Genomic DNA, 16041 nt, shown 5'->3' with positions numbered 1-16041 from the left:
CTAAGCCCACAAAGCTTAGTGGCTGAGGAATCAGACCATGTAGTGCAATACACCCAGATTAAAGTAGCCTTTACACATTGTGTATACATCCTATATGCAATGGTATAGGGAATATGTGTATGACTAGGAGATCTTTGTTCTCTGCTGTCAAAGATCATATATGTTTTCTGGGATGTAGAATGGAGTTATAGCTAACTTTCTATTAAGGACTTCTGATATCAAGTATCAGAATAGCTAAAGGAATAAACATAAGGTTAATTACATTTTATTTTATAAAGGGTGGTTACAAGAAAGATGGAGACAGGACAGTGGTTTTAAATTGGAAGCATACTCTCTCCAGATTAGGAAAATTAAGTAGCAGTTCTTGTTTCTGTGTTGAATTTGTGTATGCATCCAAAGATTTTGCTTAGGTTTTCAGTTAGTATTTTCTCTTTCTCTTTCACTACAGTTATGTGCTTTAAATGTCCCCAAGCCAAAATGTAATTTAATGGAAATGAAAATTGGTCTAAGTTTTGACTTCTCACCAACAAAAGTTAGTCTGTTTCGTACATCTTCTCAAAAAATATTTCTCTAAGGAAAGAAGCGTAAACAGAAGCAAAGCCTGTTCAGACAACAATACCGCAGTTTCATGGTTATGATTTCTCATTCATCTCTCTCTAAACAGATTAACCGTTCCTATCTCCCTTGGTCTGGCACTAGGCACTGAACCAGATCAGTATCTTGATACTGAAAACTAGTCTTGTCTTATGTGATTTTTTTGCTTTACTTTTTTGAGTGTGTGTGTGTAGGGGGGGGGGGGGTTGGATTTCTGCCAGATTAATTTTCTAGTTTTGCTCCTTCTGTGAGAATTTTATGCCAGTGGGAGGGAGGGCCAAGCACAAATTTCTGGAGGTAGTGCGAAAGCAGTCCTGCCTCTTGCTGGAGTAGCTGGCACTCTGCTGGCTTCAGCTGATGATAAAGCTCGGAAGTATAAAACACTGATCTGTGAGATTTAGGAATGATGAGTTACAGTCCATGCCTGCAAAATGGAGTTGTAATCCCACATTTAACATTTGCTTTTGGTGTTTCTGGCACATGAATCATTCTATTTTAAAGTAATGTAAATGTTTGAGGATACAAAGCATTTAATTACTCTTCTCAGCAGCAACAACAACAAAGTCATAAGCCCAGTTCTCTGGCTCAGTCATACCTAAGTGGTAATGGACAGTTGAAGTGAGAGTCCTAAACAAAAGATGCAGCTAAAACTATGAAAATGAGAATGTGAAACCAATGCAAAAGAATGATATCTGTTCTATTTTATTAAAGTCCCTAGCCAATTTTTATGCATGTAGTTCCATGTTAGCTGTAAATCTGATTGATTTTTTTTCTAGTAACTCCTTTCATTTCTTTAGTCCCATAATTAGTTGGTAATGCAATGATCATAGGATGAAGTGTACTTTACCCTCCAGGTATTCTTTTTAACCAAAGTGAAGCTAATGAATTGTAAGATAGTTTATGATGAAATATTTTGAAAAAAACAACAACAAACAAAACAGTAAATAAAAAAGAAGGAAAAAATGCATAAATATCAGTAATTATTTCTTGTAAACTTACCTAGAAAACATAATTATTAATAACTGTGAAAACAAACAGGCCTGCAGTAGATATTTTGACATCACAGTGAATGTTTTTAATAACTACCTGGTTTATACAAGTTTGCAAGTGTACTTTACATTGTGTCACTTTCCACCAGGCTTTTTGGGAAGCAGAGAACACACTCAACACAGTACATGCTCTAACAGTGTGTGACTCCAGTGACAGATGCCATTGAGGCTTCAGTTATTGTCACAGAATAAATATTTTTACATATTCACATCACTTAAGGCAAAAGTCTAAATAAAAATGAGTGACCTTTGTCCTTAGCTAAGTGTCATGTGTGCATAGTTGTGCCAGCTGTCACTCAGTAGGATCTGCTGCATTCAGCTTTCAGATGTTCTAATAAACAAGTGTTTGTAAAGTACTGCCAGCTGACTCTCCTGCAGAGAAAAAAAAGAAAGTTTTTCCTGGGTAATGCAGTAATATTTGGAAGGAGTACTTTTCAGCATGTTCTGAAATTTTAAGAAGCCATTTTAGTCCCGAAAAATCACCTCTGATTTCTCACCACAAATACAGTGCTGCTGTCTAGGCTGAGTAGTTTTATCAATCAATCTCCACGGGATTATTTTGCCCATTTTTTTTTTTCTAATGCTCCTCACTAAATCAGATTCTAACTTTATTTTTTTGTTGTTGGTCAGAAAGATTATTGAGTAAGCAATTCCTTTCAGCTTCACATCATAATACACACTAACAAACATATTTAGAAAGTTCAAGAATTTGTTTTTTCTTTGAGATTACTTGCCTCACCTTCTCCTTAGGTGACTACAATAAATATACAAATGTTGTTTTCTGTGTAACTTCTGCTGTTACCGGGAGAGCTGTTCATCTTTTCATCTATTGGGCAAAGAGTTTCAAGATGTAGTTCTTAAACATTGTTATAATGTTTAAATCCTGAGTGGTTCATGTATATTCTGTCATGAATGTGGGGTTTTGTACTATTGGTGATTTTGATACTAAATAAAGTCAGGGTCTGGGGGACTGGTGACACAATATATGACAGGATCATAGGAGACTCAGTCTTGAACAAATTGTGCTGTTTACTGGAGAAATATGTTATTAGTGAAAGTTCACAATGAATTTTTTAAAAGCTAAACTTAAAAGATGAGTTTTGCAGCCTATAGTGATTGTCATCAAATAGTGCTGCTGTTTTGCCCACCTGTTTTCAGAGTTATTAAAATATAAAGTCTGTTTTGCAAGATGGGCAAGATTTTTTGTTACACCTGATGAGAACTGTGGTAAAAGGAGGGACGCTGAGTAAGTGTTAAATTAGGAAATTCACAACCTTTCTTATTTTTGGTCTGTTTTCTGTGTGAGAGTTAAGATCTTGGGGAGTAGATCTAACTCCTGGCACTTTGTCGTACAAGTGCTATGTTGTACTTAAAAGCTTTGTGCTAATATTGGTATAATGATTTGATGAAATATGCTAAAGTTTGTTTTCATTGCCCTTTGATTCACCTAGTAGATTGTAGAAGTATTTGTTCAGATATTGGCATAGGGCAGAGGGGAAAAATACTGCTGCATTTAATGTGCACATTAGGTCAGAACTTGCTCAAGAGCATTGAATTTGACTTGCCAGTAGTTTTTCCTCATGTACGCAATGGTCTTGATTTATTGGTGGGTCTAAAATTCCTAAGAAAAATTAATAACGATAATAATGGAGATGCTTAAATAGGTCTTGGGCCTGCATAGTCATTCCTTCTTCACTGAACAATGAACACAAATCTAAATGTATTCCTTTTACCATGTTAAAAAAAAAAAATCTATTCATGGCAAAATTATTTTCTCTCTTCAGTGTGAAGTCTATGTGCAGCAGGGTACGTGCTGTGTAGAAGCACTTAAAGGCTCACATATCAGTGGCGTAGTTTAGGTAGTCAGTAAAAGCAGTCAATTTATGTATTTGTTTGATTTGGACTAATGTGGAATAAGTGACTGAACAGAATTAGAGAAGGGTATGTACTGGATCTTTCCAGCATGGCAGAATTGAGATTTGTTCTGTACTTACACAGAATTTATCACTTCATGTTGAAGATAAACAATTCTCTTGGTTTTATGTCCTAAAATATTGTTTTGTCTAAATATCATTAATAAATTATTATTGTACAAGGAGATTTTTTACAATCCTGAAACTATTCACTTCGCATGTTTCATATATTGCCATGCTCTGCCAAACAGCAACGTATCCATATCTAAAGCAGATATCAGGGTATACGTGTGTATGTGTATATGTATATATGTTAAGAACTAAAAGCAAAAGTGAAAACTGAACTTGGATACACTTTGATCAGGGCATCAGAGCTATAATCTCATTTCCTTTCAGTTTACTTCTTTATCTGTGCAAGTATTTGATGTTTCCAGAGTTTACTGAACTTTCAAGGCAAAGCTAGATGTGGCTCTGGGCAGCCTGGTCTAGTGGTTGGTGAGCCTGCCCATGGCAGGGGGTTAGAAACTAGATGATTTTTGAGGTCCTTTCAACCCAGGCCATTCTATGATTCTATGCAATGCTGCCAGAATTTAAATCTTTTTAACCACTGAGATTTTTAATTAAATAAAGGAAACATAGAATATAAAGTGGAAAAAAATCAAATAAAATATAGTTTTCTAAAATATTTTAAGCTTTTGGGACGTCACTATTTTTGATATGAAGTTTAAGTCACTGCTTAATTCATGTTCCCATTTTTCAAGAAGTTTGTAGTGTACAATATTTCTAATCTGAGATGGACAGAAGATTTTACCTTGTTAAGGGAATGGGTATAAATTATTATATGCCTATTTCGTACTTGGATTAATGATCTAAGTTCAAAGTACTTACAATCAATACCCTAGGCCCTCAAGATGATGCCTGTTATCATATATTAGCATGTTGTTTGCCAGAGACCTCTCGAAGTACCAGCCTTGCTACAATTTCAGCAGGGAATCATAGAATTACTCAGGTTGGAAAAGACCTTCAAGGTCATCAAGTCCAACTGCAACCTAACCATACTACCCTAACTCTAACAACCCACTACTAAATCATGTCCCTGAGCACCACATCCAAATGGCTTTTAAACACGTCTGGGGATAGTGACTCAGCCACTTCCCTGGAGAGCCTATTCCAGTGGTTAACAAGCCTTTCTGTAAAGAAGTTTTTCCTTATATCCAACCTAAACCTCCCCTGGCACAGCTTGAGGCCATTCCCCCTTGTCCTGTCACCAGTGAGAAGAGACCAACCACGCTGTCACTGTAATCACCTTCCAGGTATTTGAAGACAGCAATAAGCTCTCCCATCCTCAGCTTCCTCCTCCCCAGACTAAACAGCCCCAGTTCCTTTAGTCTCTCCTCATAGGGCATATTCTCTAAGCCCTTCACAAGCCTTGCTGCCCTTCTTTGGACCTGCTCCAGCACCTCAATGTCCTTTCTGTATTGAGGCGCCCAAAACTGAACACAGTACTTGAGGTACTCACCAGCACCAAGTACAGGGGCAGGATTACTTCCCTAGTCGTGCTCACCACACCATTCCTGATACAAGCCAGGATGCCATTGGCCTCCTTGGCCACCTGGGCACACTGCTGGCTCATATTCAGGCAACTGTCCATCAGCACACCAAGGTCCCTTTCCGTCAGTCAGCTTTCCAGCCACTTCTACCCAAGCCTGTAGGGTTGCCTGGGGTTGTTGTGACCAAAATGCAGGACCCGACACTTGGCCCTGTTGAAACTCATACAGTTTACCTTGGCCCATCAATCCAGTCTGTCCAGGTCCCTCTGTAGTGCCTTTCTACCATCTGGCAGATCAACACTCCTTCCCAACTCTAAAGCTTGGAAGCTTTAAAAGTTTAAACATCAGTAATGCAGAAATTGCTATGTACTAGTGTGACAGCAGTTTCAGATGTTAATATCCCCCTCCTAAAAGCGGGTAAGAGATGTTGCCTCACTAAAAAACTGGTATTGTGTACTACTTAGCATTGTGCAGAAAAGTACAGAAATCATAACAGATCTTTAATTTCACATCCATAAAATTAGTGCTGTGCAAACTATCTATTGTATAAAAAAAAAATCTGAAAACTTTCATAGTAAAATTAAGGGTTCTCTAGGAAAAGCACATTCTTAGATACAAGAATACAACATTAGTTGTTTTATTGATAGCAAAACTAATATTGAAATATTAAGATATTAAATATTATAGTAAATACATAAAGATTTGATGTATTTGAGACTGGTTATTGTCAATGGTTTATGGGCGTTCGGCCCAGTTCCGTGACGAAGGGGACAGGGGATCCACGGGCCCACGCCCCAGAAAAGGGAAAAGGGTAAGGAGATGGCCCTGAGAGCAAAGAACAGCGGCAACAATCTGAGGAGAAACAAACTGATTTACTAAATAAAATATCGGAATGCAAAACAACACACTATAATACAATATAATTACAATTTAAGCTGATAAATCCAATACAGAGAGAGAGAATGTCCCAAAATCAAGGTAGGCCTTACTCTACTACCGACAGTAAGATGGCTGGAGAGCAAGGCGCTGCCAAGACGAGAGACGGCGGGAAAGAGATGAGGTCTCGTGATCTGCAAGTTTTTATACTGCGAGCTTTTATCTTTTCCCTCCGGCTGGAAAATGGTAACAAAGGAGCAAAGTGCCATGGGGACTGTAGTAGTCCTTCTCTTCTGAGAACCAGGTACATCCACTACATGATGTTATGATGTAGAATACCAATAACCGAAAATCACAAAACCATGACAGTTAGGAAATTAACAATAGATTTTAGCTGTTTAGCTGTCAAGGTTTATTCTTTGCTGGACTTTGAAATGGTCTAAGAATTGGTGGTAATAGATCTTTGTCAGGCTAGTAGAACAAAAAAAAAACAAAAACACTCGAGTCACTGTGAAATGCAGCTAATAAGAGAACACTGTATGAAAAGCTCATTGAAGGAAACAAGAATACTTTTTTACCTGTGATACTCATTTCACTACTGGACGCAGGCAAATCATCGGTTCTTGTAGCAATTAAAAAAATAAAAGGTGAAGTGTTTTAGCATCAAAGTAGAAGAATAATCTTTTCTGCCCTTCCCTTCTGTTGTTTAGGTTTGAGGACTAAAAGTTTGAATCTTGCCATTTCCATCAATTTTCCTTTCTTCACCATTGTGTCTCTCTATGGAAATAAGTGATTAGCCTTAGGAAATGAAGTAAAAGGGAATTGCTTTCTGCTGCTATTTAAAAGCACTGTGAAAAGAAATGGCTGATTTTAGCCTTCAGTTCTGGCATGCAGTAGCTCAATGATGAGCAGAAAATATGGTCGACAGAAAGCAGATTTTTTTTTCAGGCCTTCATAAACAGCTGAATAATGAGTAATGGAGAAAACCAACAGAGAAAATTACAAAGAACAAAGCTGATGTTGCCAGCAGCTTTACAGGTACTGACTCCTGTTTGGCTTAATATATCTCAGATGTTCAATTGCTGGACAACTTGAGAGCATTACAGTTTGACATTTTATAAAGTGCACTGTTCTAATAGCATTTGTTTTTAAAATATATTACAATCGTCATTTACTTACAAGCAAAAGTGGTGAGGTATTAATAAAAAGGACTGATTTTTCTCAAGAAGAACATAATTTTAAAGGAACCTGAGCCTCTCTAGCAGTTATATTATAAAGGGGAAGGAGAAAGCCAAGATTGCTCAAAGAAGAGGAATTTTTAAACTGTTTTAAAATGGATGTTGAAAGCAACAGTTTTGGAGGTATTAACTGAATGTGATTGACTCAGTTTTTCTCCAGTGAGAAAATGAGTAAATTTCTAAAGCTGAGTTTTCTTTGGAGATGGCCCTCCTTTTTTGCTTTAGAAGATATGGTATGGTGTGCTAGGGTCCTCAGTTTTTCCCACAAGGTGCTGTCATCCTGTCTTTTTGCATGACATTCTTAGTTATGTGTTTTTTTATTTTTGTTTTTTTTTTTTTTCTGGGACAGATGATGCCCTGCAAGATAGTAACTAGAACTGTTTGTAACATTAAGGGGAAAAAAAGACATCCATGGCCTTAGGTGTATGCATCTTTCTGCCCAAATTCCCCATCTGGTAGTAATGTTTCTGTTGGAAGCAGCTCAGATGAACAGGAGAGACACTGTCATTAGAAGGCAAACTGCATCATGGCACGGAGCCTCTCAGCTCTCTAAATTGGTATTAGCTATATCCTGCTAAGCATCTTTTTATCCTGCTATGCCAACGCTTTCAATTACAGTATTTCTGACTATGAGCGGAATATTTGAAACCAACATTGTCTTTCAGGACAGTGATAGAAAGAAGTGAATGAGGGATGGTAGTCTGAGCAATCTATAGAGCCACTCCACTTCTAAATTAGGCTTTCTCTCAGAGTTGGATGCTAGGCTAAGATAAGAAAGTTAGAGTTATTTGTAAATAGCCAGTCATTTGATGATAATTGCAGCAAAACTGTCTACTCTGTTACAAATAATTTAAAAAAACCACATCAAAGCAATAATCCATAGCAGCAAACTGAAGTATGACTGACCATATAGAATCAGAAGGAATTGATGCTGTCATTTAAAAACAAGAGCTGTTGCTCAAATTCATAAAGCCTTCACTTCAGCTCATTAGCAGAAGTAGTTGCATTTTGTTTGTATTTCCCACCTTAAGCCTGTAGAAGGAGAGGCTATTACAAAATGAAAAACTAGGCAAATATAATAGCTAACTTGAGACGTATGATACCTGTGTAACAGTTGTGATGCTTGACTGCTGGTTGTGCTGGGTAGTATTTAACTGGGTAGCCTGCCAAAAGCAAGGCTGTTGTGGCTCTGTGTCTTCATGTTCAGACTGCCACAAGGCAGAGGAGAGAGACAGATAGCTATTCACATTAAATAGTTATTTTTATCTTCTTTTACTTCTGTCTTGCACTTATTCCTCTCTCAACTACCATGTTTTCACCCTTCCCCCACCTCTGGTCCCTCCCCAAACATTACATTGTAAGTCTCACCCTCTTATACAATCCCTTTAAATCATCCAGTATTAAGTTAGACACAATCCAAATATTGAGAGATGTGTGGGAAAGAGTACATGAGTTGTACCACCCTGTAGCCAATAACTCTTGTTAGTCTGCAAGATATTCCAAAAGAGCTGTTTTGGTTGAGATGTCTAGATGGATTTCATACTGGGACAACAGGTATTCGCAGTGCTTTGTCATCCCTAACAGCATTTGTAAATGACAGATTAAATAAACCTATAGATGTTTAGGGCCACAGATTTTGTCAGTTACTTATGACACCCTATGAGGAAACAAACCCTTGCCCAAATTCTGTACACTTCTCAATAAAGAATATAATATTTTCTTGACCTCTGAACTGTAATAATATTCAAGCATATATGGTAAAGAGGTAGACACATTTTACACCATATTGCTAATGGAAGATTCCACTTAAAGGTATTACTTTCCTCTGTTTGAAAGAATGAAATGGAAATACTGAAAATCTTTTATAGAATTGAATGGTACTTTATTATTTTTCTGATGTTTTTCTGACCTGCATGAACAGTTTCTAGCTGAAGGATCTAGTTTTTAAAATATTTGTGCAGGTGGGAGTCAGGCACAATGAGATTTCCTGCTTCACTAGCTAACCCTAGGCAGATTAATGATTCACATCAGCTTTATCTGAATAATGTTAGTGTAGCAAATTACCTGGTGTAGCAGGATGCACTTTTCTATGTCTTATGAGGCATTCATAAGAAGATACGGTGCTATAACTTATGGAACTGTACTTCACAATTTGTGCTCTCTAGATCTCACTGCTGAGACATTTACAACCAAAAATGAGACTCAAGACTCATTCTGTTTTTCTTCTTAAGGACGATGTTGTCTATTATTTGATAATACCTCAAAGGACTATTTAGACTGTTTCCCTCCCACTCTCGTAATTACACTATGGTCATGCAAGCAGAGTAAGTAGAAAAAAAAAAAAAGCACCAGCTGTACTTTGGCAGCTGCATTAATGGACTATTACTGCCACCAGGCAGCTTGGTATTGCTCCATTATCACATTTGTATCAACGGACTTTGATCTTCAGATTACTGGACTTGTACAAAGCCAGATGTGCTCTAAGATTGTACAGTTGTTAGGTTATTTGACAAGTGTCTTCTTACGGATGCTATTTAAAAAGTAAACTGTACATCCTCCATGAATTACTTTGTGGGAATAGAAACTCAGTATTACTATTTACTAAGAAATTTGGTTTCAGAAAGCAGAGCAGTTTCACTTTTTCTTAATTGTGAAAACAAACAGCAAAGCTCAGTGATACATTAGACTTTTCTCGTATTAGTATTCTCATGCTACTAAGCCCAAGCTGACTGTATTATAATAAACAAAACATGTTTTTGCTCATCAGTTCCACAATAAATGAAGAGTTACTCATGTACCTGTCAAAAGAGAGTTCTCCATTTATTTCATTCATGGCATAGACTTGCTATAAGAACCATCATTTATTGTAATGAATTTTAGTCCGTTTATCTTCGCTAGTTTTTTTTGTCAGTTTGTTTTAGAAAGCACATTAAAGCATGGACTTGTGCTGAGTGGGTAGTAGTGAGTATAGCTCTGACTTTAAGCTGAGACAACTGTGGTCTTGATTTTGGCTAAATGTCTAGAAGTTCTGCCTGTTCCCCCCAAGAAAAGGCTTCAAAGAAGTGTGAATTTGCTTCCTATTCTTTCTTCAACTCAGTATTAAGTGAAAAAGGTTAAGAATATAATCCAGTGCGTGCTTCTGATGTTTGCTCATCCTTCCTTAACCGCAAATAGCATTAAAAGTATGCCAGTGTTTTAAAGTATACCAACATTTTACAAATCTGATATTCAATTCCAGCTCTGTTTCTCTGCCCAAGACATCATTTTGTTTTATACAAGACAGCTTTTCTCTTTCATTTCTTCATAAGACATGAAGATAAAAGAGAATACCACAAATCAGTGGGCTGTAGATAGCAGAAATCGCTACAAGAATTCTGAGAGGTTGAGACAGTAAAAGTGTTCTGAATCAGACCAAAAACTGTAACAGTAGTGGTTAAAAACAACCCTTCATGTATACTGTTTTACTTAAATTAATGAGCTTTTTTCCTTGTCAGGCTTAGATAAAGAAAAATGTCCACTTCACTGTGACCTGCACTTTGCTGTTTCCTTTCCACTGCTTTTTAAAATTTTGTTGCAGTTTCATATAAGAATTATGAGAGAAATAATTGAAGAAAAGATACTATATAAATTACAATCAGATAGTATATCTAAGAAAGTAAGAAATGAGACTTCATGCCAGAATATACAAGTTACTAAAATAGAGCTCTAATTTGAAAACAAGTTGTAAGAATTTCACTCTCCTACATAGCCTAGGATATCAAAGCGCACAAACAAAAAACTTCCTGTCAGTTATGCTGCTTGGCTTCACTGAGCCAAAGTATCTGAGAAGTTTGAAGAGCTAAATATTACTTGTAGCCAAAAAACATTTAACAAGGAATCTTTTGTGTGGCTTTGGAAATTTTAGAGCTTTCATATAAGAAACAATGTCTGCACACCTAAGATTAAAAGTTTATTGTCAACCATGTCCTAAAGTGCAAATCCTCCATTATAGAAGCCCTAGCAAGGAGTTTTGCTCTTGGGGAGCAACCAGCAATCCTGGACCCCTTTGGGATTCAGTCCTGAAGAGTAAGGGAACCCTCCCTACCAATATCCTGAGCAGTTCCAAGTCCACTCTCCAGAAGTCCAAGGTAGCTGTTTTGCTAGCCTCCTCCTGACTTCACCAAGAATTGAGAAGTCCACCATTTTGTGGTTGCTTTGTCCAAGACAGCTCCTGACCTCCACGTATCCCAATAGTCCTCCCCTGTTTGTGAACAGCAGGTCCCACAGGGCACCTCCCCTGGTAGGCTCTCTGAACAACTGCGTCAGAAAGGTATCTTCCATAGACTCTGGAAACCTCCTAAACTGCTTTCTCTGTGCTGGATTTTATTTCTAACATATATCAGAGAAGTTGATGTCTCCCAGGAGGACAAGGGCTGGTGGTTGCACAGCTTCTGCCAGCTGCTCATAGAATGCCTCATCCATCTCTTCATGCTGGTTAGGCGGTCTATAACAGACCCCCATCAGTATGTCCACCTTGTTGGCCCTGATTCTTACCAACACAGATTCAACCTTAACATTTCCAGCCCTGAGCTCAACAACATCAAAACATTCTCTAACGCATAGAATATTAAGTATGAGCTCAACAACATCAAAACATTCTCTAACGCATAGAATATTAAGTATTAAAATATTAAGTATTATATCAACACTGTTATTTCCATGATGCATTATGGCGTCCTCTTATACAGACTCACAGAGCTGCATCTTAGAAATATAAATATGATGTATTTTCTGTTGTTCTAATGGAAATAGTTGCTTCCTCTCCTTACCTTCAATTTTACTTCAGTAACATCTAGTTGTTACTTGGCTAAAATAAAAGAATACTGTGTCACTAACGTACATCTTTCTGGAATTTAAAATGTATTGCCTTGCATTCCAGAGAACCTGTGAATAGAAATAAAGCTAGATAAATCAATTGAAAAGGTGTGTGAAATGGACCATAATGAGCACTGACTACATGCCTGCATTCTGTTTATAGTGATATTTAATGCATCTCTACCTATAGAATTTATAGCTACTGTGCTGAGTCATGTGATATAAATAAGAATGTTTAATAGAATGATTTCAGTCAGATGTGATTACTTTTCAGTGGCTTAAACCTATGTTTTTACTTAAGAGCAATAAAATTGCAACACAGTTTGGTACCTCTCAAACATTGTAGGAAGTATATGTGTATAAATACACAAACAGAAACAAAATCATTTATTCAAATTGTAAGCATGTGAACATAAGCTTTGCAACCATATGGTTGGAACTGCAGCTTAGCAATTACTTACTAAGTTACATTATATTTAAAGTGCTTTGAAATTCTATTTGCAAAGTTTATCCTTTCCTAATTCAATAAATCTTTTTCCAGAAAATGTAATGGAGAGTTTACTTCTGTAGTTAAATATTTTCAATGGAATTTGAGACCATATTGCATTTTTTAGGGAAAAAAAAAAACAACAACAAACCAGTGAACATTATTATATTTCCTTTTTTTAGTTTGATAGGTATTAAGAAATTTGTGTAAGTTTTTAATTACATCTATACATATATTTTAACACTTTCTATTTTCTCAGATTTTCCAGATTGCATATGTTATTGTGAAAGCAGCTAATTCACCTCGACCTGGGAATTGGATATTAGAGCGTTCTCTGGATGGTGTAGACTATCAGCCATGGCAGTATTATGCTATTACAGATAGTGAGTGCCTGACACGCTACAACATTCATCCCCGTCCTGGAACTCCGTCCTATGTAAAAGATGATGAAGTTATATGCACCTCTTATTATTCTAAAATCCATCCTCTGGAGAATGGAGAGGTAAGATCAGTTATTATCTCATACACGATAATTTGGCAGACAAAAATACTTGGCTTAATTGGTAAATATCAGTCTTGCATAGAGAAAGTGTTATCAGTAAGCTTGAAGAATGGGGAGGTAGCCTATTTGCAATCGTAAAAAATGACATTTTCAATGGTCCTGCATAAGTATGTAAGATGTACACTTAAAAATATTCTACAAAGTAAACAAAGAGGTAAGAGAGATTAGGTAGAACTAGGCATTAGTACTTAGACAAATCCAGATGCTGAAAATATGTTCATGTGTCACTTGTGAGCTAAGGTGAAAATACTGGGAAAAATCCTGGACCCAGTGAAGTTAGCTTTTCTTTGAGTTGTTCTTTCAGTCCCTGTGTATTAGTTAGGATGTTACGTGGTAAGAATTATACGTAGAGTTTAATTTACTGCATTGTAGTTGATCCTCTGCCCCTGTGTGTACCTATTCTTTCTTCTCCTGTCAGAGATGTCTGCTAAATCATTGTGAGTCCAGGCACATGAATCACGGGCCAGTCATTTGATTTAACTGAAACAATAGGAAAGATGTGATAGAGGTGAGAATGAGGAACTGTAATTGAAAGGACTTGGTCTGTGATACAATTACAAGGCAAATGTAACAACTGGATCTGAAAATACAGTAATTTCAGCCACTTACAATGAAGGCAGGGAAAGCTATATGTACCAAATTCCAACAACTGCATGTTTTCTCCAGCACTTGCTTTGCACATTAGTTGATAATTCAAGAAAATAACGTGAGTTCAACAGATCCGAGTGCAAGGTCTTGCATATGAGTCAAGGCAACATCCACTGTTAATACAAGCTGGGTTATGACGGAATTGAGCAGAGCCCTGCCGAAAAGGACCTGGAGGTAATGGTGGATGGGAAGCTGGATGTAAGCCAGCAATGCGTCCTTGCAGCTTGGAAAGCCAACCGTATCCTGGGTTGCATCAAAAGAAGCATGGCCAGCAGGACAAGGGAGGTGATCCTGCTCCCCTACTCTGCACTGGTGAGGCCTCACCTGGAGTACTGCATCCAGATGAGGAGTCCTCAGTACAGGACAGATGTAGACCTGTTGGAGCGAGTTTAGAGGAGGGCCACAAACATGGTCCAAGGGATTGAACACCTCTCATGTGAGGATAGGTTGAGAGAGCTGGGGCTATTCTGCCTGGAGAAGAGAAGGCTGCGAGGTGACCTGATAGTGGCCTTTCTGTATCTAAAGGGGAGCTACAGGAAAAAAGGGGACAGACTCTTCAGCAGGGTCTGTGGTGATAGAATAAGGGGAAATGGTTTCAAACTTAAAAAGGGTATATTTATGTTATATATAAGGAAAAAGTATTTTGCAGTGAGAGTGATGAGGTACTGGAACAGGTTTCCTGGAGATGTGGTAGATGCCCTGGAGACTTTCAAGGTGAGGCTGGATTAGGCACTTGGCAGCCTGATCTTGCTGTGGATGTCCCTATTCATTGCAGGGGGTTGGGCTAGATGACCTTTCCAACTCTAAGGATACAATGATTCTATGACTTAAAGGTGTTCTATATCTGATGTATATATTTATTTAAAGATTCTTTGATGTGTAATGATGTTGTATGAAATTTTAGCCTCAATATTTATCCTTCTGTTTAATTTTTGCTCTTTTTTTTAATGGTTTATCTCCAAGTAAAGACATACAAACTTGTTCTCTTTTTTCTTCTACATGCAAAGAAGCATTCACTTGCAAAATTGTTATAGATATTTTTGAGTACCAGATATAGATATGTATTCTATGTTTATGTTCACAATTTCTAATGTTAGCTGTAATACAGCTTTGAAGGAAAATATTTTCCTGATGTACTTTAAAAAGATGTAAGCTTGAGTCTAAAGCGTGCTTGTGTAGATAATCAGGCAAGAAATCACTTGCACATCTAGGAGAAGACATTCGAAATACTTTGTGTATCACTTGAATGCAGATAGTGATAGTGCAAGGGGAAACAGTTCTAAACTGTAATAGGAGAGATTTAGTTTAGATGTGAGGAAAACATTTTTCACTCAGAGGGTGGTGAGGCACTGGTACAGGTTGCCCAAAGAAGCTGTGCATGCCCCATGCCTAGAGACATTCGAGGCAGGGTCGAATGGGGCCCAGGGCAGCCTGATCTAGTGGGTGAGAAACCTGTCTGTGACAGGGACTTGGAACTGGATGGTCTTTAAGGTTCTTTCTAACCTAAGTGATTCTATGACATGAATCCATGATGTAATTATCATCCTTGCACACAGATGTGGATTTCACTAGTCTGCGGTCCTCTTGGTTTAACCAGTGCCTCCTTGTAATCTTCGTTGTCAGAGTTGAACAGTAAGGCGTCTTTATTCAGTACCTCTGTATATATCTTTGATATATGCGTATATCTTTAATTGAAATGTTGACTTGAGTAGAAGTTAATTCCTATCTTAAGTGGGCAGTTAATCATTTTTCAACTTGTCTTGGTGTGCTGGGGTTGGCATTCTGCTCTGAACTTAATAAATAGTAAGCATCTGCTAAACGGTTTCCTTATACAGGAAGAAAACCTGGGGGGGAGGGAAGAATTCATTTGTTCAGTTCCATGCGGAAGAGTGGAACTGTTATGTACAAGCATAGTCTATGAAAAACATATGATTTAAGCCACCCAAAATTGATCTTAACTCTCATGTTATCTCAGATATTGCCCTAATAAAGACAGAACGTATTGAAATAAAAACTCTAAGGCTTTGTTTCTACTGTGACCAGAAGAATTCCATGAGTTAATCATCCTACATTTTAAACGGTATTTCTTTCACAAGTACAACACTAATTTCAGCTGTTTGTGTAGCTATAGACAGCTGTATAAAATACACTGCATTAGCACAGAATAATTCTTTCACATTTCTTCAAAAATGCAACATGAAAAATAAAGCAATTCATATCTAATTTGGATTTACTTGCAAACGTGTTGGAGGAGATATTTCTTGGCTCCT

At 37.4% G+C, this 16041-nt stretch overlaps 1 protein-coding gene across 3 annotated transcripts in view; it reads left to right on the top strand.

The window, feature by feature from the left end:
- LAMA2 (laminin subunit alpha 2) overlaps positions 1-16041 on the top strand; it is a 353391-nt gene that overhangs the window by 87002 nt on the left and 250348 nt on the right. For all 3 annotated transcript variants that reach the window (XM_021391626.1, XM_021391625.1, XM_021391624.1), the window contains exon 4: positions 12821-13063. In XM_021391626.1, coding sequence (XP_021247301.1) covers positions 12821-13063 — 243 coding nt within the window. The remainder of the gene's footprint in view (positions 1-12820; positions 13064-16041) is intronic.

This window comes from Numida meleagris, chromosome 3 (genome assembly GCF_002078875.1).
Source record: "Numida meleagris isolate 19003 breed g44 Domestic line chromosome 3, NumMel1.0, whole genome shotgun sequence".
Taxonomy (NCBI): Eukaryota; Metazoa; Chordata; class Aves; order Galliformes; family Numididae; genus Numida; species Numida meleagris.
This window is presented reverse-complemented; position numbering and strand designations above follow the sequence as displayed.